Consider the following 25,585-nt stretch of genomic DNA (forward strand, 5'->3'; position numbering starts at 1 on the left):
GTTCCACTGCTGTTTTCTTAACTCACCCGTGACGAACTAAGATGGAGTTGCTCCTACTACGCCACACTGTTTACTGGACAAAGGAAAGGGCAGAATACTTAAAGATGGGCAACCTCCACAACTCGAACTTCAAGACTAAGACACTAAATCAAATTGGTCTCTAGAAACGTATTATAGAAAGAAAAAAATGGAGCCTCCCAAAATTGCAAAACTGTTGCTGTACACTTCTGCCTGTAGTGACTAGGACTAGGAACCCAGGTCTGCTAGTCTTCCTTGCTAGGTGAAGGGAATCACCCAAGATAATCAAGACCACTTGCCTTGGGGCCTTGAGCACCACCCTCTGCCTGCCAGCCGAGATAAGAAGACCGTGTGAGGAGAAGGTGCGTGCCTAGAGGGAGTGAGGTCCAGTGGCGATCCTGTCTTGTTGATCCGTGAAGCAGAGTATACGTTTCTAGTCCACTTAGGGACGCTGCCTCGACCTGGCTGTCTGCCCATGTACCCCTATTTGCGACCCTGAATGCCTGGTGGTGGGGAGAGGGGGCGGTGAAAAGTAAGAGTCATCGTTCTGGGGCATCACTGTGGCTGAAGACGGCCATCACCCTGTGCAGTATTGTTACCCAGGAAGGCTGTCGCCCTGTGTGCCATTGTTTGCAAACCCATATGCTAAGTGGAGGCCATAGTGAAGAGTAAGAGCCACTGCTGTGGTACACAGTTGCAATTGAAGAGGGCCATCCCCTTGTGCACCACTGTTTGCAATCCTATATGCAAGGTGGGGGTCACTGTGAGAATAAGGACTGTCTCCCTGCGTGTCGCTGCGTACGACCGCCACATGCCAAGGTGAGGGTTGAGGTGAAGATAGAGGGGTGTTGCTCTTAAGCAGCGTGCAACACTTGAGCGTAGCAGGATATGGTCCGTGGAAGCAGAGCATCGACTCAACAACCCAAACCCAGAAGCACCTAAGCTGTCACCAGACTCAGGCAGACTTATTGACCGACCGGAGCACCGTGGATGCCTGCAGCTTCACCCGCAGGATATAGACTTCTGCTCAGCATCGGGATGCTGACACGCGCGGGAGCAGGTACAACTGATTACCGAGCTGCCAGGTCCCTGAAGTAACCTCCTCTGACTAAAGCGCTACAGCCCTGAGATACTTTGACTTTTAAAAAATCCTCGTGGAACTTTTAAGACTTGTACTCACTAGCAGAGCCTAGACTGAATATCATGTCACGTAAATGGGTAATAACCTCAGTTCTTAGCTGGGGAAGAGAGACTGAGGATCTTACCTGTACAACAATAGATTGCCTGTCTTAGTGTACCTAAAAGGTTCTTTAAAAGACAACGCTAGGAGTTCACTACCTATGTAACAAACTTAATGCCACTAGGAACACCCCCTTCTATGTGTGATTCTCCAGGAAGCATGAATGTAATAGTTTAACTGGTAAGGCCTTTACTCCTTTACACTGCATTTAGATCCCAAGTTGGTGCTAGGGTGATTCTAGGTGGTATCAACCTCTTCAACTCTTCCATAAAAGGCTTTATGACTGAAATTGTAAATACAGATTAGAACTGGGCACTCTTAAAGAAATCTGGATGTATTAGCCAAGATTTACTTTTGTAGTGACAGAAAACAAAACGTACAATGTATTGGACTAATTGTTTAAAAGAGCCCACAATGAGATATTTGCACCAAAGCACAAAATACTTAAGCTGCGCAACCAGCTGTGGTTTGGGTAACATACTTCCTTCAGAATGGGCATACATGCTTTTTGAAGTCTGATGCTGTAAGTAGCCAAAGTCTAAGAGGGCAAAATTGCTAAAATGAGAGACTTGGAACTGGGATGCAGAGAGTAGCTGCATTCCAGCGTTGTTACAAATACTTTCCATTTTTTTCCTAGCACCACATTATAAGGACCACTCCATGAACAGAAGTACAGGCTTTCACCACTTCCCTTCCTATGTGCAGGTACTCCAGATCATTCGTATCACCTTTCTTGATCCAACAGTATGTTGGAAAGAGCAAACTGCATTCTAATATTATTTTGAATTTGGTCAGTCATAGTAACCACTACCCACATCCCTTAAAAGTTAGATCCAACTCGACTTAGTTATATTACCTGCCTGCAATAGAAAAGCTATATATCTCATAGAATCATGTGACAAAGAATGGTAGTTGCCGAGCCATGTGTGACCGGAAAAGCGTGCTTCTCTGGTCATACTTGGATCTGGGACACGATCGACTAAGATTTAGGGGGCACTCTACCACATATGAGAAATAGAAGACAATTAAAGAAATTGAAGCTGAAGCTCTATTTCATGCCATTATAAAATTTCATGTAACACACAACCCTGATGAAGTTCTAAGGGACGAAATGCTATGGCTGGGCTGATTGAAAAAGTTGTTTAACTTGACCATAAATAAAGGTTGGACATTTGCAAGACTCCTAAAAATACATGTTGTCTAATTGTGCATATTGGAAAGATTTCTGGATATTTAGTTGTTTTTGTTATAAAATTGGTACTTGCAATAAAATATGAAAAATTGCTTTAGACACAATTGATGCTCCTTTTCCAAATTTCTCGATATTAGAGAAAACCCATTACCCCGGAATACTTTTACACCCAAATATGCAACACAATTTATTACCCTCCAACATTTAATCTTATAACATTTCTTAAAACAGTAACAGGATGAGGGGGTAAATGCAAATTTTTTGCATTTCACTTTACAAGCTCATATTATTCCATATCTTTTTCAATAACTGAAAGAGGGACCCCTTGTAATCTCTGGATCTGAAGTGACTAGTCCAAAATCCCCAGCATAAAAACAAATCATTTTAGGTGCCACTCCGGAATAGATGAATCTATACTTTCCAAAGAATTATTAAATTACCACTCCTAATTGCACACAAAATGGCAACAGGTCAGCCATGTTGAATCAAGCCACAAAGTAAAATGTTTAGTTCAAGGACAGGAGTTTTGTTATCCAAATGTAACACCTTACTTGTCTTAAGCCCCATCAGCTTCAAACTGTTCTAGGATATAGATCCACTAATCTTAATTAATTCTATGTATGAACTTCTACACACTCAATAAAATAGCAGCACATACCAGCACTATTATTACACTCCATCAATGTACTTAAATCGTTAATTCCAAACACCCCTTTAATGAAACTGCTCTGAGAGGGCAGATAAGGTTTCAATAATACAAAATATTTACCAGCACTTTAATATCTATATTATTACCAACACACATCTGAAATTCACAGTCCAAATGTTCCCTTACTTGCTTACAAATGTAACTACTTGGCGCCATGTAGACAGATTAAATTATACTAAATTTTCTCAATTATTTGGTAGAAATTCCACACATTGTTGTCATTACAATCATTATGAACATCTTGTCAATAGCATTCCAGGCCATTAAGACCTCCCAGTGTTCATAAGGTTAACTACCAATTTCACTTCACCAACGTACATTTTTTAAGTGAAGGAATTCAATATCAACATGAATAAGAGCAGGTAAAGAAATAACTTCATTGCACCAGCGAAAATGTCAACCATATGAAAAAATATTAGCCAAAGTACACCTTAACAGCGAAGTACAGTTAAACATATTTAATGTTCAATACTATAAACCTTTGAAACACTGCCAAGTCAACAAAAGGGGAGATAGGAAATAAAAGCAGGTGAAGGAAGTGAAGGGTAGAAAAGGAAGAAGCAGGGGGAGTTCAGAGATAAAGCGAGAAAACATGGAATAAGGGCAAGGGGAAAAAAATGAGTACACAAAATCAATATATTCCTAGTAAAACTATAAGTGAGTCAAAGCAGGGTTAACAATCAAAGAGTTTCCCAGACTGTAGTGCTCTTAATATCATCAAAACCATTTGGTGGCAACTAGTTAGTATCTTATCAAGACATAGTGGACAGAAAAGAACAATTTCCATATGACTCCCAAATTCTACATTTTGTATTTGGGCGATTTTCAAAAGTGTTTTATTTTTGGATCTGATGTACAAACTTGGACACAGTGAGGCCCAGATATGTCATAAGTGCTGTGGGAAATGCATAATACTTTGAAGAATATCTTGTTAGTAATCAACTAATAGCCAATGAAGTTGTTTCAGGAGAGGGCCAACATGATTTCGGAAGTCTATAGAGAGCAGTGGTAGGTACAGTGTGTTCATTAGGCCTGCATTTATGCCAGATCTTCAGAATGACAGGCCACGCGCCCCAGGAAATACATGGACATCAAAATGAGTGCCTGGCCGACCATGCAGATGCTAATCGCTTTCACAACATCCTTCTGCCAAAGTCTAGTTACCTGGGTAATTAAGCTGGTAAATCACAGGCCACCATAATGGAAAACTGGCAGGGTGGTGGTGAGGTTTAAACTCAAGTGTTCTCCAATATTTTACAACTCTACACACTTCAATAAGAAAAGTAAAGGCACCTATCCAGTGAGTAGCCTGAAGAAACTACTCATTTTTAAATGTTTCAGAAACAAGTACATTAACTTTCAGTGTGTGAGTAAAATGGAAAAGATTACTACTTACTTCTGAACACTTGTTCCAATATTACCAAGGAATTCTTCAAGAGGAGCATTAAGATTATCTGTACCCAATTTAAAGAAGTTTATCTTAAAGAAAGAAAGAATATAGAAAAGAGACATTTATTGAAAAAATCTGCAAATGACTAATGCCCATAAAACGTCCAGTGGCCTAGTACAAACTCAGGAATTCACATTCGGGGTAAATTGCTACCTTTTTGTCACAATCGCCTATGATTAGATCAGCTCAAAACAAATCATTACAGTTAGTCCCTAAGAATTATCTACAAATATTTTAACTTACTTAGTACAACCACAGAGGATTAACATAAAAAGCCATATATCGCATCCTTTTTTTAAGTAACTAGAAAGTCAATAAAGATGAAGAATTCACCTAAGTAAACTGCATTACAGAGACTTTTGCTGCTTGAAAAATGTAATTCTTTTAGTAATCTATGCTAAACTTGCTGAAATGATAGAACAGTAGCGCACAGTATCCTTCAACACATAGGCAATCATAACAAATGTGTCAGTAATTGTGACTCGGTGCCACGTTTGAATATGAATCCGGATTACTGGTTTGGTAAGACTGAACTTTTTTCCTGGCACAAATTCATCAGGTAAACTGTGGCAAAATATGTACGAGGAGAAATATACCATGTTCAAAGTTTTGCATCTCCGAAAGGGCAACATCTGCAGTATTATTGTTTTAGCCCCAATCCAGAGGTGTGAAACTCAGAGTGGTAGACAGAATAACACTTAAATTGGCTTGTTTCATATATAAAGAAATCCCCTTACTAGAACTGGAATATCCCCGATTTTGCATTAAGGTAGCCTGTGATAACTTGAAGCTAAGAAGCCTTGATAATTTTCACAACTGTGAAATGCCTTCTTGGAGACAGATCAATTTGGAGCTCTTTACTAGCAATCTGTGGCATGTGAAACACTGTTCATTTGCCCAAGAAAAGATGAAAACCAATCTGTTCAATCAATAGCTGAACAAAAAAACAGCCATTGTTCCTCAATAATGTAATCCTGTTTCTCTGGCAATTTTATCACTACAATCTGGCTGGCTTTCATCTTTTACCCTCATTGCCTTTTTCCACACTAGTGTCCACATTGCCTTTCCTCCTACTACTGTAGTCTGCCATGCCTCGCAGTGCTAGTTAGATTAATCTCCACCTCATACCGGATTCCCCTTCCTCTCTGCCCCCTCTTGCTCAACTCTCACCTCCATGGCATCTTTGTCTTTTTTCCTACAGCTCCCGCCTCTCTTTCCTGACCCTCTTTTTTTTACCGCGCACTCTACTTTTCTGATTTGTTTAAATATTTATACACTTGCTGTTTTTTTGTGATTGAAATGCTGATTAGTCTGTTGCTACAGTCTGTAAAACAAATGTTCACAATTATGTTCCATGTATCAATGCTCTCCATAGATATTGTTTATATGTATTGTCTGCAGACACTCCCGGGTCTGAGCGACATATAAATTGCCTTAAATAAATATTGAATCTGATAAATAACACACCCAATGGTAACAGTGTTTATCATGTGAGGAATTACCTCTAAAAAATAGGGTGGTCGAAATAATACCCATTGATAACAACATGATTTAACAAATAGGAAGACCTTTACTCAGATTACGAAAAGACAGAGCAATTACCTCCGCTTGCATATATCCCAACAAAGGCTCCAGGATTGCAATTTTCTTCTTGTACTGTAGAGTATTTAAAGCACAGAAATAATGCATCATTGTCTGATGTTGCTTCTTTCTAGATGTGTAGACATCCTCCATAACCTCAGCCTTGATCTATTTGAGAAAACACAACATTGTTTTACTTGGTTGTCAATCAGCATGGTTCCATACATCTAACTGCAGACTTAACACAACAATTACAACATACAATGGCTAAGAACACCCATGTTTAATGCACATATCAGGACTCCTGTGAGTTGGAAGTTAGCAAATATTCTCTGTAATAATTCAGCAGATGATCTTTGAGATCTTTATGTATGCATGAGTATCTGTAAAGCGTAAACCAAGCTAGAGCACAGCGGAGCATTGTTAAAATGAAGTCAGACATTCTTTAACAAATCTGACCAAATTTGTTGAAATTACACTTGACAACTTACACCTGGACTCTACTGAATCATACAGGGACACAGAAACTGGATTTTAAAGGACCAGTGGAACAAGCAGGAGAAACACTACTGGTTAAATTAAAATACTAAGAAGATTACTAAGAAAAGTTACAAAATCAGAGTGAATTAAATGCAATTGTTTCTGTGTAGGTGAAGATCATCACTCATGGTGCCCTCTCCACAACCGCAACCTCATTACGATCTAGATCGATAATCAACAGAGAAATTACTGCACTGCACAAAAGGAAATATCATGTCATTCCCAGACCATGGTGGACTTCTTTGGCAGATGTACTGTATCACCAGCAACAGATTTGTCTGTATGAAATTAGTTTGTTAATCTTGTAATGTTTGCATTAGTGCCTTTTATTTGTTGCACCCAATGGACATAGATTATAATTCCAGCTAATAACATCAATGAAAATTATGCACCTAATAACTGTACCTCAACTAAGCACTCGCCGCGCAGGACTCACATGCAACAAATCCCACCAAACATAATAAAAGTGAAGCACGTTTAAGTCTATTTGTGTCAACTAAATGTTCTGCATAGACAAACTTAGGATGTCCGACAGCAGGAAAAAATACAGCCTGGAATGATGATCTGTGGAACCCTCGCATCCAACTAGCAAGATCAAAAATGCTCTCCTGAGCGAGAGGGTGAATTTGGAGGTGCGGCGGACAGAATTTAATCATTCTTGACCATTTTTTCTCTAATACACTTTCAAATCCATGGAGTCAACGCAGTTCAACATGTGAAACAACAACACAATCAAGACTGTTGATATTTCAGTTTTTGTTTTACTTATTTAAACCGTATAAATAGCAGAGACAGTGTGTCCAATTTTCTACTGAAAATACAGGCATTACAGGCTACTTATCCACCATTATGTCTTCTGTCCTATTTGAACTAGTGGGACTGGTGACTTTCCCTGGTGATTCCTTACTCCACTCGGCAAAATATGAGATCCCAGGCACATCATTTCCAACATTAAATCATGCCCCAGTACAAAAACTGGAAGAGCTTAAAACAGGATACACTACAAATGTAAGGACTGTAAAGGTAACTTGACATTTAAACATAGTTGGTATCTAAATGGTACTTCAAATTATTTTCTCTCCATTGCTGGAAAAGGCAACAACTCCATCAAAAAGAGGCTATGTTTGCTTTTTACATTTTAGATCAAGCCTGTGATTTGCCACCCGGCATGTTACCATCTTCAATATGGAAATTTAATTAAACCCTCTTCAACGGGTAGCTCCAAATACCGTCCATGAAGTAACCTTTCTAAGATCTAGATTCCTCTCTCTCTTGCGCACACCATGTACTATGCTTTTGTTATTGTGTGGAAGGCTTTTTGTAAATAAATCTGAGTCATGTGCCTAAGCATCAGCTAAATGAATAGTAAATATTTGCAAAATGATGCTCTGCCCCCAAACCAAATTCATTTCGCTGAGCAAAATATTCAGATTTCGATAAATAAGTGAATCACACCACAGCAGTCTCATCAGACAAGAAATAAGGAAATGCAGGAAGGAGGATGAGATGCAATGCAATTGTTAGGTCTTCCTGCAGAGTACCAAGTTTGTGAGTTATCATCCAAGACCCTATCTGCCTAGCTCACCCTTCCATATTTAGCAAACAGCTGAAGACTCATTTATTAAAGTACCACTTTGTTGGGTTATAATATCTTTACCAATACACCCACCTATAGAGATAACTTACTGCCACTGCCTTTTATTTCCCCACCTGCTTACTCCGCTGCTTTTACACCCTGTTGCCCTTCCCCTGCAATTCCTCCTGCTTCTCTCTCTTCCATAATCAGCAGCATCGACTCCAATTCCTCAGTATATACTCCTATTTCCCCCATCTTCAAACTTAACCATTTAACCCTTCCACAATGTAACCCTCTCCCCCATAACTCGTCCTTTGCCACTCTCACCCCACCACCCTGACATCCTTACCTTGACCCAGCACCTGGGCCCATCCCTTCAATATAATCGCGTCCATACTATATACCACTCCGTTGCTTAGTAGCTACGTGTGTGCTATATGTCAAATTAGCAATGATAACATTTCATTTGTTGAAAGAGTATTTACATATTTTAATAAACAGAGATCACAAATATTAAAAGGAAAGACAATTGTTGAATCGAGTATGTCCAAGCAAAGAACATGGACTACACCTTCAATAAACATCATAGTAATCAGGAGTAAAAGACCACCGTCCACAGAGGGCCCCCGTATCTTTAGAGGGCTCAGACAGAATTCCAATGAGTGTAAGAGCGCAAAATATGCACAATTCAGTTCCATATGTCTGCATGAAGAGACTAATGACCATTTACAAAACTGTTTGAAATTTTCATAGACAGTAATTCATGTGAGGTACACTTATGACTTATATTTTCTTTCTCAAGTGTTAGTATAAGGCCATAAGTTATTAATTATAATGTCGTAGAATTCCAATCCAAATTAAATTGTACTTTTGCCTAGCTTGCCGACATCATCATTTTATAAAAATGATCAAAGTATACAAATAGAATTGTGCAGTGATTTCACTCCTAAAGTCTTTCCCTCACCCTGATCTCATACTTGAACAAATGTGTCTTAGCATACTGATTATGAATCGTGATACACGTTTCTTTTGAAATTTGTACAGTTTGCATTGCTCCCTTGAATGTGAAAATTTCAATTTTTTGGGCAATCTGGACATTTTGCACACTGAACTGCATTTGCTCGTCGGTGCAGTTTAAAGTGTCATACGTATTCGCTCTACATTTGTAAATGCTTTAGTACACCGCTGAGGACTTTTGATATGGTGCAATATTGAGAAACTGCATGTTTCACCTTGTTATTCTTAGACAATAGCCTTATCTTTCTTCTTCTTAGGTTCCCTCACCATCTGACACACAACACGGAGGACAAATCCTATTGATTTAACTATGTAGCACCTCTAAATGGCCCTAAAGGTGTGCAATTAGAATTTAACAGATAAACAGAGCTCATTTTCTCCAAACCACCTACAAACAACGGCCTACCTAAAGTCAATATAATTACATCATATACATTGCAGTGTCCATACAGACTACAGCAGTACCAGTTCCCTTTTTCTAAGCACCAAATTCAACCACTGCCATCAGCCCCCTTGTTACGTAAGCTGCAAGTAGCTGGACAATCCCTAGCATGGAACAAGACTAGAAAAGTGATGTTATTTTCAAAGAAAGCCATCAACTTCCTGAAATGACAAATTTTTTTAAAACATATTTTATTGATGTTATATAACATGGCAAAATGTTACCAAGTCATAAGATGTTACATTGTATTCATGCAAATCATCATATACATGTATGTGAATCCGGCATTACTTACATATAAATTAACGTTTCTCATACATATAATTGAATTAGCATTCTACAACATCAAAGACGTAATATGGAATGGTTAATCCTGCTTGCCTGCCCTTGCAATATTTGGTCGCTCTCTACCCTTGTAGGTCAACTTCTATATATGCCAATGTAAAAATAAACAGTTTCTGGCATTCACGTCTCTTTTCTACTACCCAACTTACTAACTACAACTATACCCTCCCTCCTCCCCCTCCCCGCATGCTCAGCTGCCACATCCCACTTCCAGTATGCTCACATGGTTACCACATGATAATGGAAACCCTGGAACCAGGCACATCAACATTAAATCATATACTCCAATATAAACCAATCACATCTCAATTAGCTTTTTGATTTTCAACCAGGGTGAGAGGAGACATAACCACAGTCCATTAATACAAGTGTATATCGACTGCAACAAATTCGTCCACAAGTGCAATACAGTCCATGGAAATTGGCTTTTTGCGCAACCCCCTGTGTTCTTCTCTCTGTAGCTCAGCACCTTCCGCTCTGCTCCATCTAATCATTTCTGTATGCCATTCCTGTAAAGATGGCGCTATAGTAGCTTTCCATCTCATTGTAACATTCCTTTTAGCCAGGAAAAGGGCAAGATGTGCAAATTTATGAATTGGGTTATCTGTTTTCCCCCGTGGCCCCAATCCCAGTAGACAATATTCCAGTGAGTCATTATTCCGTGCTGGAGCGATATCCTTCAGTATCTTACATACAGACGCCCAGTAATATCCCAGTCTCGGGCAATCCCACAGCATATGTATTAGTTCTGCATCAGGGGACCTCCAGCTCGAGCAGTTATCCACCATATCCGGGAACATGGTGCTCAACCTGCGCGGGGTCAGGTAAGCCCTATGCACAAGCATAAGCTGTATAAATTTAAATTTAGGGTTGCGAGATACTTCCTGAAATTACTAATAACCACAATTTCCAAAAAATGCCATCATTTCTACTCTGCACATGCTTTTTAAAATTAATGTTTATGCTGCAATATGCAAATTATTCATACGAAGAACCTTTTCTGTTTCCACTGGTACTGATAGGTTGTCTGCGAATATCTGGCACAGAAGAATGATTCGTAAACAATAATTAATGATAAAAGTAAAGTGTAAGCAACAGAGAACCCTAGACACTGAAAAACACAACACATGGTTAGCCTTTTGGTGTCCTTGTAGTGATCTTTATTTTTCACAGGGGCAAATGATCTTCCCATTGTTAAAAAGTTAAGCATCAAAAATACCTTTTCATTTTCTCTTTTTTTCGACAGTCGGCTGTATCTGTTGATGGCAATATCATGATCTAAAAAAAAATACAAAAACATTGGAAATAATGTTCAAAGTATCACTGGCTCAATGGAATTTGGAAAAACAATTCTTAGCCTTCTGTATATATATTGTGCCAATTCTCCAGTAACTGCTACAGACAAATGCTTGTGGTCAGGTGTGTTTCTTGGTTTTGCTATGCTCTAATGAGAACAACTTACTTCAATAACAACTAAAAAAACAATATATAAAATAATGGGGTGTGTTGGTCTTTTTTTACCCCTACAAGTGTGGGCTTCACTCACCAGCCGGCACCCACACTCTGTCCTCAGTGGGTCTTTGGCCATTGACAAACATTGGGCAGGGTTTAAAGGAAATCTCCAGTGTTTGCACACAAGTATGCTACCGTTTCTATCAGAAGACTTCAGGGTGGAAGGAGGTTTGTGGCTCCCAGCAGAATCCTGTGTTTTTTAGTGGAGCTTTGAAGTAAGCAAGGGATTCTGGGTAAAACAACCTGGTGAGAGCCACGCAAGTTACCCCATCCCGGATTCCCCTAGGTATCTAGGTTTCAAAAATGTGCAGGTTTGTTAGCTTTCCTAGAAACAGTTGAGCTAGGGCCCAAAATCCACAGATACTTAAATTGCAAAAATAAGGGTCGTTTTGCAGTGGAAAAAAGTTTTTGTGTCCATGTTGCCTTCTGTGCCATTTCCTGTGGTGGGTGCTAGGCCCACCCACACAAGTGAGGTACCTATTTCATCAGGTGACATGTAAGAAAGCTGGGTGGTTGAAAATGTGTGGCTCCTTGCAGATTTCTGAACTTTACGTCACACAAATGAGAGGAAAATGTGCGTTTTTTTAGCCAAAGTTTGAGATTTACAAAGGCTTCTGGAGAAAAAAACCTGATGAGAGCTACGCAAGTCACACCACCTTGGACTCTCCCGGGTGTCTAAAGTTCAGAAATGTGCAGGTTTGGTAGATTTCCCTAGGTGCCTGCTGGGGGCCATGTTGCAAAAAAGGACTTGCTTTCGGTGGGAAAAGTTGATATGTCCATGTTGAGTTTAGGACCCTTTCCTGTTGCGGAAGCTAGGCCAGCCCACACAAGTAAGGCACCATTTGTCCTTGGCTCCTAAGCGCAGAGATACTCCTTTGGGAGTCGATTCAAGCGCTCTACAAACCCGCAAATAAATAAATAAATAAATAAATATTGGGAGACGTGGGTGAATGTTCGGTGGTATACAATTTGTGGATAGCTGCAGATTCCCAAACTTATCCTCATAGAAATAGGAGTAAAATGTGGGTTTTAAGCAGTTTGAGGTTTGCAAGGATTTCAGGCTAGAAATAACTCGTCAGACCCACAACAGTCACATCACCTTGGACATACCCCAGGTTTCTAGTTTTCAAAAACGTCTGAGTATGAGAGGTGAACTCAGTGGCAGCGTTGTAAAAAACCATGGATTCTGATGGGTAAAACATGATGACTCACTGTTGCATGTTGAGAAGTATTTTTCGCAGATTCTAGGCCCAGCCACACATGCGAGGTACCATTTTTATTGGGAGACATGAGAATATAGGATAGTAGAACATATGTTATTACCAATTGGATTTATCTGCATTTGTACCTTCCATATATAAACCAGTGTGTAAGAAAGAAGATACTTGGCAAAATGCCGTCAGAATCACATGCTAGTGTGGGTACCCACGGATTCATAAATGTGGAAATAACTACTGCTCCTAACCTCAGCATCTTCAGAAATACATAGGTTTCCTTAAAACCAATGTATTTGTCTTTATATTTTACCATATGAATTGCTCTATAATTGGTACAAAATGAAAAACCACTCTAGGGTGCAGCTCAGTAGTTGGCTCTGGGTACCCCAGGTGCTTGGACAACCTACAAACCTTACACATCTCTGCAATCAAAAGGTGGACCAGACGTACCAGAATATTAATTTTGTAAATCGGCCATCGAGACAAGAAGTATCAAATAAAAACTTTGCTACAAAAGGCTGTTCTTTCCTAAATATTTTTCATATTATTTAGTTCAATACTTTGTTGGGGAAAACCTTGAGAGATCGACACAAACAACCCTTTGCTGAAACATGAATTTTGCCTACTTTTCAGAAATGTTTAACTTTCTGTGTTTCACTCCTGTTTCCTCAACAAACTGGAAGTAGGTTAATAGCACAAAAATCTGGAAAAATTGGCTACTTAGAAAAATGCCAATACCATGGTAAAAAAATGTTTTGGGATACAGCTCTTAATGTCCCTGAAAGCTGAGAAGATGGGGATTTTAGCACAGCAAACCTTTCAATGATGCCATTTTTACGGGTGGGCGGAAACCCAAACATTTTTTGGAGGTGCACGTTTCCCCCATTTTCCCCCAAACCATAAATGTAGCTATATTTTTGCTGTTTTTTTTGTCCATTACAGGCAAATCCACAATCCCTGGTGACTTTTGAAACCCCTTGATCTTGGGTAAAAAAGATGCTACTTTGGTATGGATACCTTGTCTGAATATAAAAGTTACGGAGGGCCAAGCGTAAAGTACCCCAAATGGCCAAACAAATGGCTCAGCACTGGGGTGGAAAAACCTCACAGTTGAAGGGTTAATATAGGTCACAGGATGCTGAGTAAAACAAAAACTATGCACTGCTAAATTATACCTCTTTTGACTTGCCATTCTGATTATTCGGATTTAAGTGTAATCCCACTTGCTTGAATGCAACATCACTCTCATAATATGGAACATGCTATTTAGTTTAGGAAACAAAACAGAGAACGGCATAGGTTCTTGGAGGGAACAATGGAGAGGGGTACATACTGCTGCATAATTTTCAAAACATTGCAAGAAAATTTTCACTTCGATCAATTGTTGACAAAACTAAAATTGCATGCAGAATTTTGGTTGGCAAGTTCAAATCTAGCAGTTTTTCTATGCTCAATGGTAAGTGCATGAAAAATGCATCAAATAAATTGTTGCAAATGTTCAGAATTTCATACAAATGAAGCATAGAATAAAACACCATAACCTTTGTGAAGTTTTGCAAATAACATCAGAAAGGGTGAAAAAAACTTTGCAACTTCTCACACCATTAATTATAATTTGTAATATACTTACCATAACTTGCAATCTGAAAAACCTCTTTCAGAGTCAATATTTCTGTAAAAAAATGTTGAAACAAAGTAATCAGTAAAAAGTAGTTAAGACTTATATTCGCAAGTAAGTTTAACTATGATAATTTGCCTAACACCACATATAAGTAGTGAGTGATTACCTCCATTCAAGGGTTTCAAAACTATGAGTTCAATTAGAAAGCACCATTGATATTCAAATGGTGATCATAACATGAAAACGTTTCGAAACAAAGAAGATACTTGTGCTCTAAGGTCATGACACCAAATCCGAATTCACAGGATCAGGACGAGCACTCAAGGGAAAGGTAGAGCAGCCACCTTATACCTATGTGTCATAAATTTACATTTCCAGGGCTGGGCTTTCATTTGGCAGGCTAATGACTTTTTGGAGTTGTAGTCTTGGTGTGCTTCTATTCAACCAAATAGACCAACGATCTTCTTAACAATTCTAACAGAAAAGACGACGGCTGCGAACGCAAAGGAGCTTGTACCACAAAAGGCTAGGGGCAACCCTAGGAAGAAGCATCAAAAGTATCAAGTGGCCGGCACGCAGGCTTCTCCGCACATAAAACAGATGGCGAGACATAGACACCACCTTTAACGTTTTTAGGTAAGAAAATGTGAAGACAGCATGTATAAGATGGATTGTATTGTATGTAATGATATTGTAATTGAATTTATATAGCGCTTATTACCCCCGACGAGGCGGCAAAGCGCTTTTTCGGTCAGTAGCACGCTACTCAGGAACCCAAATAGAATTAGTGATTATTAGTATAGTGAAATATGAAATGAATTTGAGCGGTGGACATGTTAGTCAGTTATTTGGATTGAAAAGGATAGTAGCGAATTAGAAGTGGGAAGGGTCTGGAAAGAATGTTTTTGTTTTTTGGAGTTCAGAGCAGTAGGAGGAGGTTTGGGATGGATTTGTTTAGCACGTATCGGCCTTTACCATGGATGCCTTTACAACGCATTTAGGGTAAGTATGGAGGAATTGGGGCGTCTCCTCCCCAAAAATAATAAAAAAAAATATATATATATATATATATATATATATTTTGATACACATACATATATATTTAAACTTACCTTAGTAATGCATGGTACTAGCATGCGAGGTAAAAGCACATGCGTGCTAAACAAATGCAGGGTAACAAATGCGTTTTAAAGGCACGCAATGTTTTTACTAGCAGTTCAGCCTTGATGGGCGAGAGAAGGGGACACATGGCGAGTGAACTTTTAATTTCATCACGTTTCTCCACCAGCACTGGACACCCTAACGCAGGTGAGCCTCATTCCACTGGGAGGGGCTACACTTTAAAAACGATTGGTGGGAAACGCTACAGAGACTGCTGGCATTGAGAAAAGCTACTTGCTGAAACCGGTCTGCCGAAATTCACCTAATAAAGCAGCCTTTGATCCCCAGTGATACCCCTGCTGTGTCCTTTGTCCTTCTACCAGCTGGTGAGAAGTGTTGGAGTGAATAAATACGCGCTGCCCGTGGTGCGCACAGAGGACCCTCTCACACAAGTAGGTCACAGGAATACATGGGAACTATGAGAGTAACCGAGGTATCGGATTAAGCTGTGACCCTCCATCGAAGCCTACAAAGCACCGAAGCCGCTGTGCAAGCGGCGGGTCAAGACGGCTTGACGAGACGCCGTCACTGGATTTGCGCCTCCAACCCGGTGCCAGTTCAGCCTTGATGGGCGAGAGAAGGGGACACATGGCGAGTGAACTTTTAATTTCATCACGTTTCTCCACCAGCACTGGACACCCTAACGCTGCATTGTGGGACTGGTAGTCCTCAGGATTTGCGCAGCGCGAAGATGTATCCAGCGCAGGTGAGCCTCATTCCACTGGGAGGGGCTACACTTTAAAAACGATTGGTGGGAAACGCTACAGAGACTGCTGGCATTGAGAAAAGCTACTTGCTGAAGCCGGTCTGCCGAAATTCACCTAATAAAGCAGCCTTTGATCCCCAGTGATACCCCTGCTGTGTCCTTTTACCAGCTGGTGAGAAGTGTTGGAGTGAAAAATATATATATATATATATATATATATATATATATATTCACTGAAAAAACCATAGGTTATAGACCATATATAGTTAGGAATTAGCATTTACAAAACCTTATTTTACTCACACAAAACCATTGAAATTCCATATATAGTTAGTTGCACTAACTATATATCGCGCACCCGCAATCCACTGCTGATGATGTCACATATTACATCATTCATGACATGGTCAGTGACATCACTGATGACATCTCAAATGACATCACTGATGACATCATCTAGTGTCTGTGTGTTTTTGTAAAGTTTAAATACGTTTTACATATTGAAGAATGACTGGATGTATGGAAGACTGAGTGTGTGTGTGGCTGGCTGGGAGGTGTGTGCATATCAATGTGTACTTGTATCAGTGATTGTATAAGAGAGTAAGTATGTGTTAGTATATGTGTGAAAAGTATGGTGTTCTGTGTTTAACTATAGATGAGGAAATCGAAGTGTGATTGATTCTTCACAGGACTGACTAGGTGTATGAGTGCATATGATAGTGTTCTAATAATAACTGACTGTATGTATGAGTAATTGTATGGGTGAATGAGTGAATGTGTGTGTAGACGTACGAATCAGTGAGTGCGTATGTAGTAACTGGTATTGGTGTGTCATGATGTCATCAGTGATGTCATTTGAGATGTCATCAGTGATGTCATTTCAGATGTCATTAGTGATGTCATCAGTGATGTCACTGAAGTATGGTGTTCTGTGTTTAACTGTATAGATGAAGAAATGGAAGTGTGATTGATTCTTTACAGGACTGACTTGGTGTGTGAGTAACTCCATGGATGAGTGGCAGTGTGTGACTGTCTGCATAGGTGTATGAGTGCATATGATAGTGTTGTAATAATAAGTGACTGTATGTATGAGTCATTGTATGGGTGAATGAGTGAATGTGTGTGTAGACGTAGGAATCAGTGAGTGCGTATGTAGTAACTGGTATTGGTGTGTCATGATGTCATCAGTGATGTCATTTGAGATGTCATCAGTGATGTCATCAGTGATGTCATTTGAGATGTCATCAGTGATGTCATCAGTGATGTCACTGACCATGTCATGAATGATGTAATATGTGACATCATCAGCAGTGGATTGCGGGTGCGCGATATATAGTTAGTGCAACTAACTATATATGGAATTTCAATGGTTTTGTGTGAGTAAAATAAGGTTTTCTAAATGCTAATTCCTAACTATATATGGTCTATAACCTATGGTTTTTTCAGTGAATTTTCAAGGTTTTGTAAATGCTAATTCCTAACTATATATGGTCTATAACCTATGGTTTTTTCAGTGAATTTCATTGGTTTTTTAACAGCTAATATCTGTAGCTGTAAAATGTATTCTTCTTTAAATCCAAAAATATATTTTATATGTTTATGAATAATTTTTTTTTTAAATATTTTTTTTTCTTCGTTCCCGCTTCGCGAATCGGGAAGCTTCCCGTTAGCTGACCTTGATGCCGCGAAATAGACCGCGAGCCGGTAAACGTTTCTTTACCGCAAGTGCCGCGTTAGAAAACAACATCGTGACGCCTCCCGTCCGCATGACGTTTCACGTTGTCGCGTGATACGTCATATGACGTGCTACGTTAGCGAACTGGTACGCGAAGCGAGTCGCAAAGCGCAGGTTTCTGGAAGCAAACCGGGAGGCCCTGCAAAGCGCTTAACGTAAACACAGCAAGTCATGTGACTTGGTAATAACACTTTTCATTGGTTCATTTCACTTTTGGTTTCCTAATGATGTAAGACTAGGTCATATAATCTAAAATGAACACTTTTCATTGGTTGAGAACTCTTGTTTTTCCCAAATGATGAAAATCCCTCCTTCTTTCCTCACTCTGACTTTCATCATTGTGAGAGAAAGACCCTTTGTGATCACTGAGCAATGGCTTCTTTAGTAGCTTCAGCTGGTGCTTCCCCACCACCTCCACCACATCCAAGGAAGAGTGGACCACCTGCTCAAGTTAAAATTCAGCAAGAAGAGGAAGAAGAGGAAGACGAGGAACAGCAGGAAGAGAGGCAGTTTTTGCCTGAGGAACCCAGGACGTCTCACCGGAAAGAAAACTTCATTTGGCAATTTTTTTAAATTCCCAAAGGTCAGAAAAAAGTAAATGCAAGATACGTAACTTGCCTTATATGTCAAGATAGACTGTCCAGAGGAACCGAGAAAAAATACAGTTTCGGAAACTACACAATGCATCGCCATATGACTAGGTGGCATCCTAACAACTACAGTGCTGCACAGTTTCGGAACGACCTAGATAATCTCCCTATTATGGCCAGAAGATCTGTTGTACCGGAAGTAACGGGACCAGAGGGCAGGGAGATGGTGCCAAATATACAAATGAGATTTGGTGAAGTAAAACACATCTGCGTATTTTGCGATGGATTCATTTGCTACGGAGAAAGAAGCATCACTCTGATCAACAGAGCTATTGACTATCATATGCAAGTTTGTACGAAACGCCCAAAATAATAAATACTTATTTTTTTGTTTTGTTGCTCCTGTTGAGCCCTTTACAATGAATCGTTTTCATTGCCCCCTCCAAGAAAAACCCCAAAAATATATAAAACTGTTCAGAAAAATTCAAAAAAAGTAAAAAAAAAATCTGAAAAATAATACAAAAAATATAAAACAACAAAAACAATAAAAAAAAAGTTCTTTTCAGAACTACCTCCCCGTTATTAAAAAATTGGTACAATATTTGGAACTGTGCCAACCTCTATTTCTCTTAGTTCGCTTCCCAGTTCGCTCGCCGGTACGCGAACCGGAAGCGAACCAAAAACAGTAAGTATAAGGGAAGGAAACAGACACTTATGTTAAAAGAAAGACAGCTATAGGGGAGTAAACTAGAGATACTATTACCCGTAATCCACTGCTGATGATGTCACATATTACATCATTCATGACATGCTCAGTGACATCATCAGCAGAGGATTGCGGGTTTTTTGGCAACGTGCCTTATCCACGGTTTAATAACGCTGCCTTTTGCTTTATATAAGTTTTCAAATTGTATGAAATATATACCAATAGGTCGTTATGAACCTTTAGGTAGTGCTTTTCTTCATGAGGTCTGGTCGCTTCCATACACATACAGATGTTTCAAAGATGATCAAGAAGTTTATCTGAATGGAGAGGAATGCACTGAGACGCCAGATCATTCACTAATGTGTAGGCACATACAGTTACACGGTTCATGCAACAAACACCGACCAAATATGGCTTGCGTGTTGCAAGGCACGCCAGTTCCTGCTATCATCCCCACGTTCAAGTTGTTGGAAAATGGTAGTTATTTGATGCTCAATAATGAAGATTGTTCTGAGTTAATTAAAAGTATTCCTTTTATCGTAACAGTAAGTGAACGGGTTATTTGCTGCAGAAATGTTCTATTTCCTCCCACACATGAACATAGGGAGTTTTCAATCTGGCCACAAATACCAACCTTGGGAGAGATTTCAACGGCATGGCAAGAATAAGAGCTCTTTTGTCTCAGAGAGAGGTGGCCTTGAGTTCGGCCCGTGAAACTTTCGTGCTTCACATAGCGAACACCCGTACAGAGGTGCAGACCCTTTTCAATTCACATTTGCCTTTCAATTTCAGCAAGATGGTTCGGACTATCTTTAACGCATCCTCCACAAACGCCCTGGCGCACTTTTTTAAAGTTGTTACCAGTGGTCTCGTGACTTCATTTGAGAAAATCTTTGGAGTCATCCCTGCTTTCTTTCATTCTATTTTCTCCACTCTGCTTCGTCGATTGGCATTTTTACTTGCATTACCAGCGGACGCTCTTGTGCTTTTTTACATTTTTAAATATGGATGTCCCTCCTATGCAACCTCCCACCCTGCAGCTGCTGACACTGTTCCGCAATCGCATGCTAGAATATTATGGCACAATGCCGTTGGCGATATTAAGCACGGCATATGGATGATCTTTTCGATTCTCCTACTTCACCTGTGTCCAGCCTGTATTTCACTGCCTGACCTGTGATTTCGATTGGGCCATTGATTTGTGTCTCTGCGGACCGGTTTCTCCTGACGTCGACTTTAATCAGCTGATGACTCCTATCATTACTCACGAGTTGGTTTGTCCTGGCGAAAGGATTACGGCTGTGGCATTGATGCATGCACTAATTGGTCCCTGGAATTTACTGGCGGCAGCACAGTCTTTCTTAGAACAGAGCTTTCTTGAAAACCCACCGAGCTGTCCTCTGATGGTGATAGAGGATCCGGTGCTGGGAGAGCACGTATGTTCTTTTCCGCTTTTAAATTGGATGGCTGAACTGTTTTCGGATGAAGACGGTGACTTCCTATTGGAGGCTGTTGCAGCTTATTTTGCATACACAGTTATGTCATAGACCTTTTTCATGTTTGATATGCTGAGTACTAGCATTTCATTGACAATTCATTGACTTATTTGTCAAGTTTTTATTATTTACCTTGCCTATTGGCTTAAGACTCGATAAAGTACTTGGCTGTTTTATTTTTCTTTAGCATTAAATTTTCCTAGTTTTTAATGCTTTACCTTGCGGACCGTCCACATATAAACTTGCAATCTGCTCTCATGAGATGGCACTTCTATTATCTTATTCAGTTCGTTTCCGGATCATGGGGAGGTGTCATCTAGGTCCTGGATATCTTTACACCGTGTTAAGTTAGCATGGGCTCATTACCGGTTTAAACGCCATTTTTCCTTTTTTGCAACTTCTGCACACGACACTTAGTTGTTGCTTTAGCTTTCCACCTAGTAGTTCATCGTGGTTTACATGAGAATAATATGTTATTGCTCTACTATCTGCTTTGCTTGTTAAACTATATCTGTACAGCGAGTGCTAAAGTTTCAAGAACAACACGATACAGAATTGTTATGAGGTCTGATCTCCACGACTTCATACTCATAACATAAGTGCAACTTCTGCCAATTCTGGGCATGAGGCGGGTTTTATATTGCTTTGCCGAACACACATACACAACAGTTGATGCGGTTCACATGAAGAGAGAGCTGGTGTATGCTGATGTGATTCCTTCAAATCTAAGACACTAAAGTATGGGCACGCCCTAAACCAACACAAAGAGACCTTCTTAGCAAATAATATAATATGTGTATTAGGGAGGGTGAGATATAAGCAGCCGCGGGCCGTGGAGGGAGTTACGGTGAGGCAGGGAGGCGGTGAGGGGGAGAAGCAGGGTGGAGCCCTCTCTACCCTGCCCCTCCCCCTCCCCGCCTCCCTGCCCCACCGTAACTCCCTCCACGGCCCGCGGCTGCTTATAAGTGTTGCTAACTCTTATTCATTTACAGCATGTTAACATACTGTCACCATTCGCTTTTTATGTACTAGTAACTATGCTGGTAATTTTGCTACTGATAATATGTGTACTTGTATTCTCCACCCTGCTTCTCCCCCTCCCCGCCTCCCTGCCTCACCGTAACTCCCTCCACGGCCCACGGCTGCTTATAAGTGTTGCTAACTCTTATTCATTTACAGCATGTTAACATACTATCACCATTCGCTTTTTATGTACTAGTAACTATGCTGGTAATTTTGCTACTGATAATATGTGTACTTGTATTATCTAAGATACTACGCCTGAGAAGACGGCATTAGTAAATAAACATTTCAAATACACATGTGTTCTTCTTAACTCCATGTTCTGGTTTCTAAGAAATATATAACGACCGACTGTTCATGAGTTCCACGTATCCTGAGGTACTATAAGTTCATATTCTGCATTGTCTAAACATTGAGAGTTTGTTATATCCAATGTGACACTGTACCTAGCTTGCTAAGGAGTTTTTGATTACTAACGTGAGTTTTGGGACACCCTAATTCGCCGAGGTTCCAATCCTCTGTCCACAGTTCTGTGTGAGAACAGAAACCCTGCGACAGGGGCACCCCCGACCCTTGCTGGAGCTTCATCACACTTGCGATACAACTCCAGCAATGCGCCACCTTTACGGCACAGATACATCACGCATCTGTGCTGTTTTTGCCCCATGATGCGCCGCATTGTAAATGCAGCACACCATGAGTGACGGAACAGCGGCACAGAATGACTAACACATCCCTGGTGATGCGCCAGTCATCATAAATGTATCCCTATGCTTCTTATCTTGTTAGAGATGAACCGCCATATGTATCATCAAAGTTTTTTGCATTTCCTAAATAGCGAACTTTAAGGAATAAATAGCGATTCTTTACCATTCCTAGTTTGCGATTAGCTATTTGCTAATTACAAATTACCCATTCATTTCCTTCATTTCCATAGGGCGGTTGGACTCACTTTTAGCTCGAACGGCTGAATGGATTTCCACGAAACATGGCAAAATTGTAGAGACTGGTAGCCCGATGTGCCTTTGCTATGTCTCAAGATATATGCTCCAGTGGTTTTTACGAAAATTAACTTTGAAAAATATATATTGGGCTACATTGGCCTATATATATGTTGGAGCCCAAATGTAGCCCAATGTAGCCCAATGAAGCCCAATGTAGCCCAATGTAGCCCAAAGATGGCCGCCAGACACACAAAAAAACAAATGTAGCCCAAATATCAGCCCGATGTAGCCCAACTATAGCCCAGTGACAGAATGACCAATCAGCTTCGCAAACCTCCGTTACGCGAAGCGGAGCGCTGTTACAGATATATATCTTTTTTTGAACGTTAATTTCTCAAAATCCACTGGAGCACATATATTGAGACCTAGCAAAGGCACATCGGGCTACCAGTCCCTAATATTTTGCCAAGTTTCGTGCAAATCCATTCAGCCGTTCGATTATTATTATTATTATTTTTTTTGCCCTGCGGGGCCCTTTTAAAACCTCCACATCAAACCTAGGGGGTCAGCGAGGATCTACTATGCCCCCTTATGGTTATTTCCCCCTTTGTTTTGGCCTCCTCTTGTCTCTCGATCCTACCGAGAGACAAGATGGCGGCCGCTACGGACTTTTTGGAATGTTGACAGACGCCAGAGAACCAATCAGCTTCGCTTCACAAAGCTCCGTTGCGCGAAAAGTACGCGTCCTGGGACGCTGCCCGGTCCGCTGTTACAGATATATATCTTTTTTTAAACGTTAATTTCTCAAAATCCACTGGAGCACATATATTGAGACCTACAAAAGGCACATCGGGCTACCAGTCCCTACAATTTTGCCAAGTTTCGTGCAAATCCATTCAGCCGTTCGGGCTAAAAGTGAGGCCAACCGCCCTATGGAAAACTCAATGTTAAAAACACGTTTTGGGACCCCCCTTTTTTCTCGGCCCCCCCTTGACGAACCCCCCCCAAATTTTCAAGGGCTGCTCAGAAACAAAATGTGCCATTTTCCTGGAAATTTCAGCCAATTCCGTCCACAAACGCCAAAGTTATTAGACATAGGATTTTTTTCCCTATGGGTTTTTTGAAAATTCTAACTATATATACCTACTGGCGACCGCCAGTAGGTATATATAGTTAGGATTTTTTCTCTATGGGATTTTTGAAAATTCTATGTCTAATAACTTTGGCGTTTGTGGACGGAATTGGCTGAAATTTTCAGGAAAATGGCACATTTTGTTTCTGAGCAGCCCTTGAAAATTTGGGGGGGGTTCGTCAAGGGGGGGCCGAGAAAAAAGGGGGGTCCCAAAACGTGTTTTTAACATTGAGTTTTCCATAGGGCGGTTGGCCTCACTTTTAGCCCGAACGGCTGAATGGATTTGCACGAAACTTGGCAAAATTGTAGGGACTGGTAGCCCGATGTGCCTTTTGTAGGTCTCAATATATGTGCTTCAGTGGATTTTGAGAAATTAACGTTCAAAAAAAGATATATATCTGTAACAGCGGACCGGGCAGCGCTCCAGTTTGCGTACTTTTCGCGCAACGGAGCTTTGTGAAGCGAAGCTGATTGGTTCTCCGGCGTCTGTAAACATTCCAAACAGTCCGTAGCGGCCGCCATCTTGTCTCTCGGTAGGATCGAGAGACAAGAGGAGGCCAAAGCGAAGGGGCAAATGACCATAAGGGGGCATAGTAGATCCTCGCTGACCCCCTAGGTTTGATGTGGAGGTTTTAAAAGGGCCCCGCGGGGCAAAAAAAAAAAATAATAATAATAATCGAACGGCTGAATGGATTTGCACGAAACTTGGTAAAATATTAGGGACTGGTAGCCCGATGTGCCTTTGCTAGGTCTCAATATATGTGCTCCAGTGGATTTTGAGAAATTAACGTTCAAAAAAAGATATATATCTGTAACAGCGCTCCGCTTCGCGTAACGGAGGTTTGCGAAGCTGATTGGTTCTCCGGCGTCTGTAAACATTGCAAACAGTCCGTAGCGGCCGCCATCTTGTCTCTCGGTAGGATCGAGAGACAAGAGCAGGCCAAAGCGAAGGGGCAAATGACCATAAGGGGGCATAGTAGATCCTCCTTGACCTCTTAGGTTTGATGTGGAGGTTTTAAAAGGGCCCCGCGAGGCAAAAAAAAAAATAATAATAATAATCGAACGGCTGAATGGATTTGCACGAAACTTGGCAAAATTGTAGGGACTGGTAGTCCGATGTGCCTTTGCTAGGTCTCAATATATGTGCTCCAATGGATTTTGAGAAATTAACGTTCAAAAAAAGATATATATCTGTAACAGCGCTCCGCTTCGCGGAGATAAAATTATATCTGTATTACCTAGCTGTTGCTAACACCAGTTAGCGACGGCTAGTAGGAGATAGCGACCATCTTGGGCCCCACTTTGCATGTGAGTGATATTTATCACTAATGACATGCAAAGTGGGCATGCCAAGATGTTAGCGACTGGAAACAGTCGCTAACATCGCTATCTCCTATTATCAACTTTTGGAAATATTTGCGATAAGCGCGAATATCTCCAAAAGCTAGCACCTGCCCTGAGCAGTTCTAAGGCATGTTATCCAATGGGCGGTGGATAACATGGCTAAGAGCATTAGCTCGGTAATGCATGAATATCGCTGAGTTTTCAGCGATATTAATGCATTGCGGTCGTTTTTTATCGTATTTGCGATAAACCTTGATAATAGCAAGGTTTATCTGCGATAATTTCTGA

General features: G+C 40.5%; 1 protein-coding gene across 2 annotated transcripts in view; it reads right to left on the reverse strand.

Moving 5' to 3' along the window:
* The window catches only part of APPL1 (adaptor protein, phosphotyrosine interacting with PH domain and leucine zipper 1), a 240,172-nt gene that overhangs the window by 111,100 nt on the left and 103,487 nt on the right, over window positions 1–25,585 (reverse strand). For both annotated transcript variants that reach the window (XM_078661572.1, XM_078661573.1), the window contains exons 6-9: window positions 14,470–14,511; window positions 11,330–11,388; window positions 6,212–6,358; window positions 4,556–4,638 (exon numbers count right to left, since the gene is read on the reverse strand). In XM_078661572.1, coding sequence (XP_078517698.1) covers window positions 4,556–4,638; window positions 6,212–6,358; window positions 11,330–11,388; window positions 14,470–14,511 — 331 coding nt within the window. The remainder of the gene's footprint in view (window positions 1–4,555; window positions 4,639–6,211; window positions 6,359–11,329; window positions 11,389–14,469; window positions 14,512–25,585) is intronic.

This window comes from Lissotriton helveticus, chromosome 9, assembly GCF_964261635.1.
Source record: "Lissotriton helveticus chromosome 9, aLisHel1.1, whole genome shotgun sequence".
In the NCBI taxonomy this organism is placed as follows: Eukaryota; Metazoa; Chordata; class Amphibia; order Caudata; family Salamandridae; genus Lissotriton; species Lissotriton helveticus.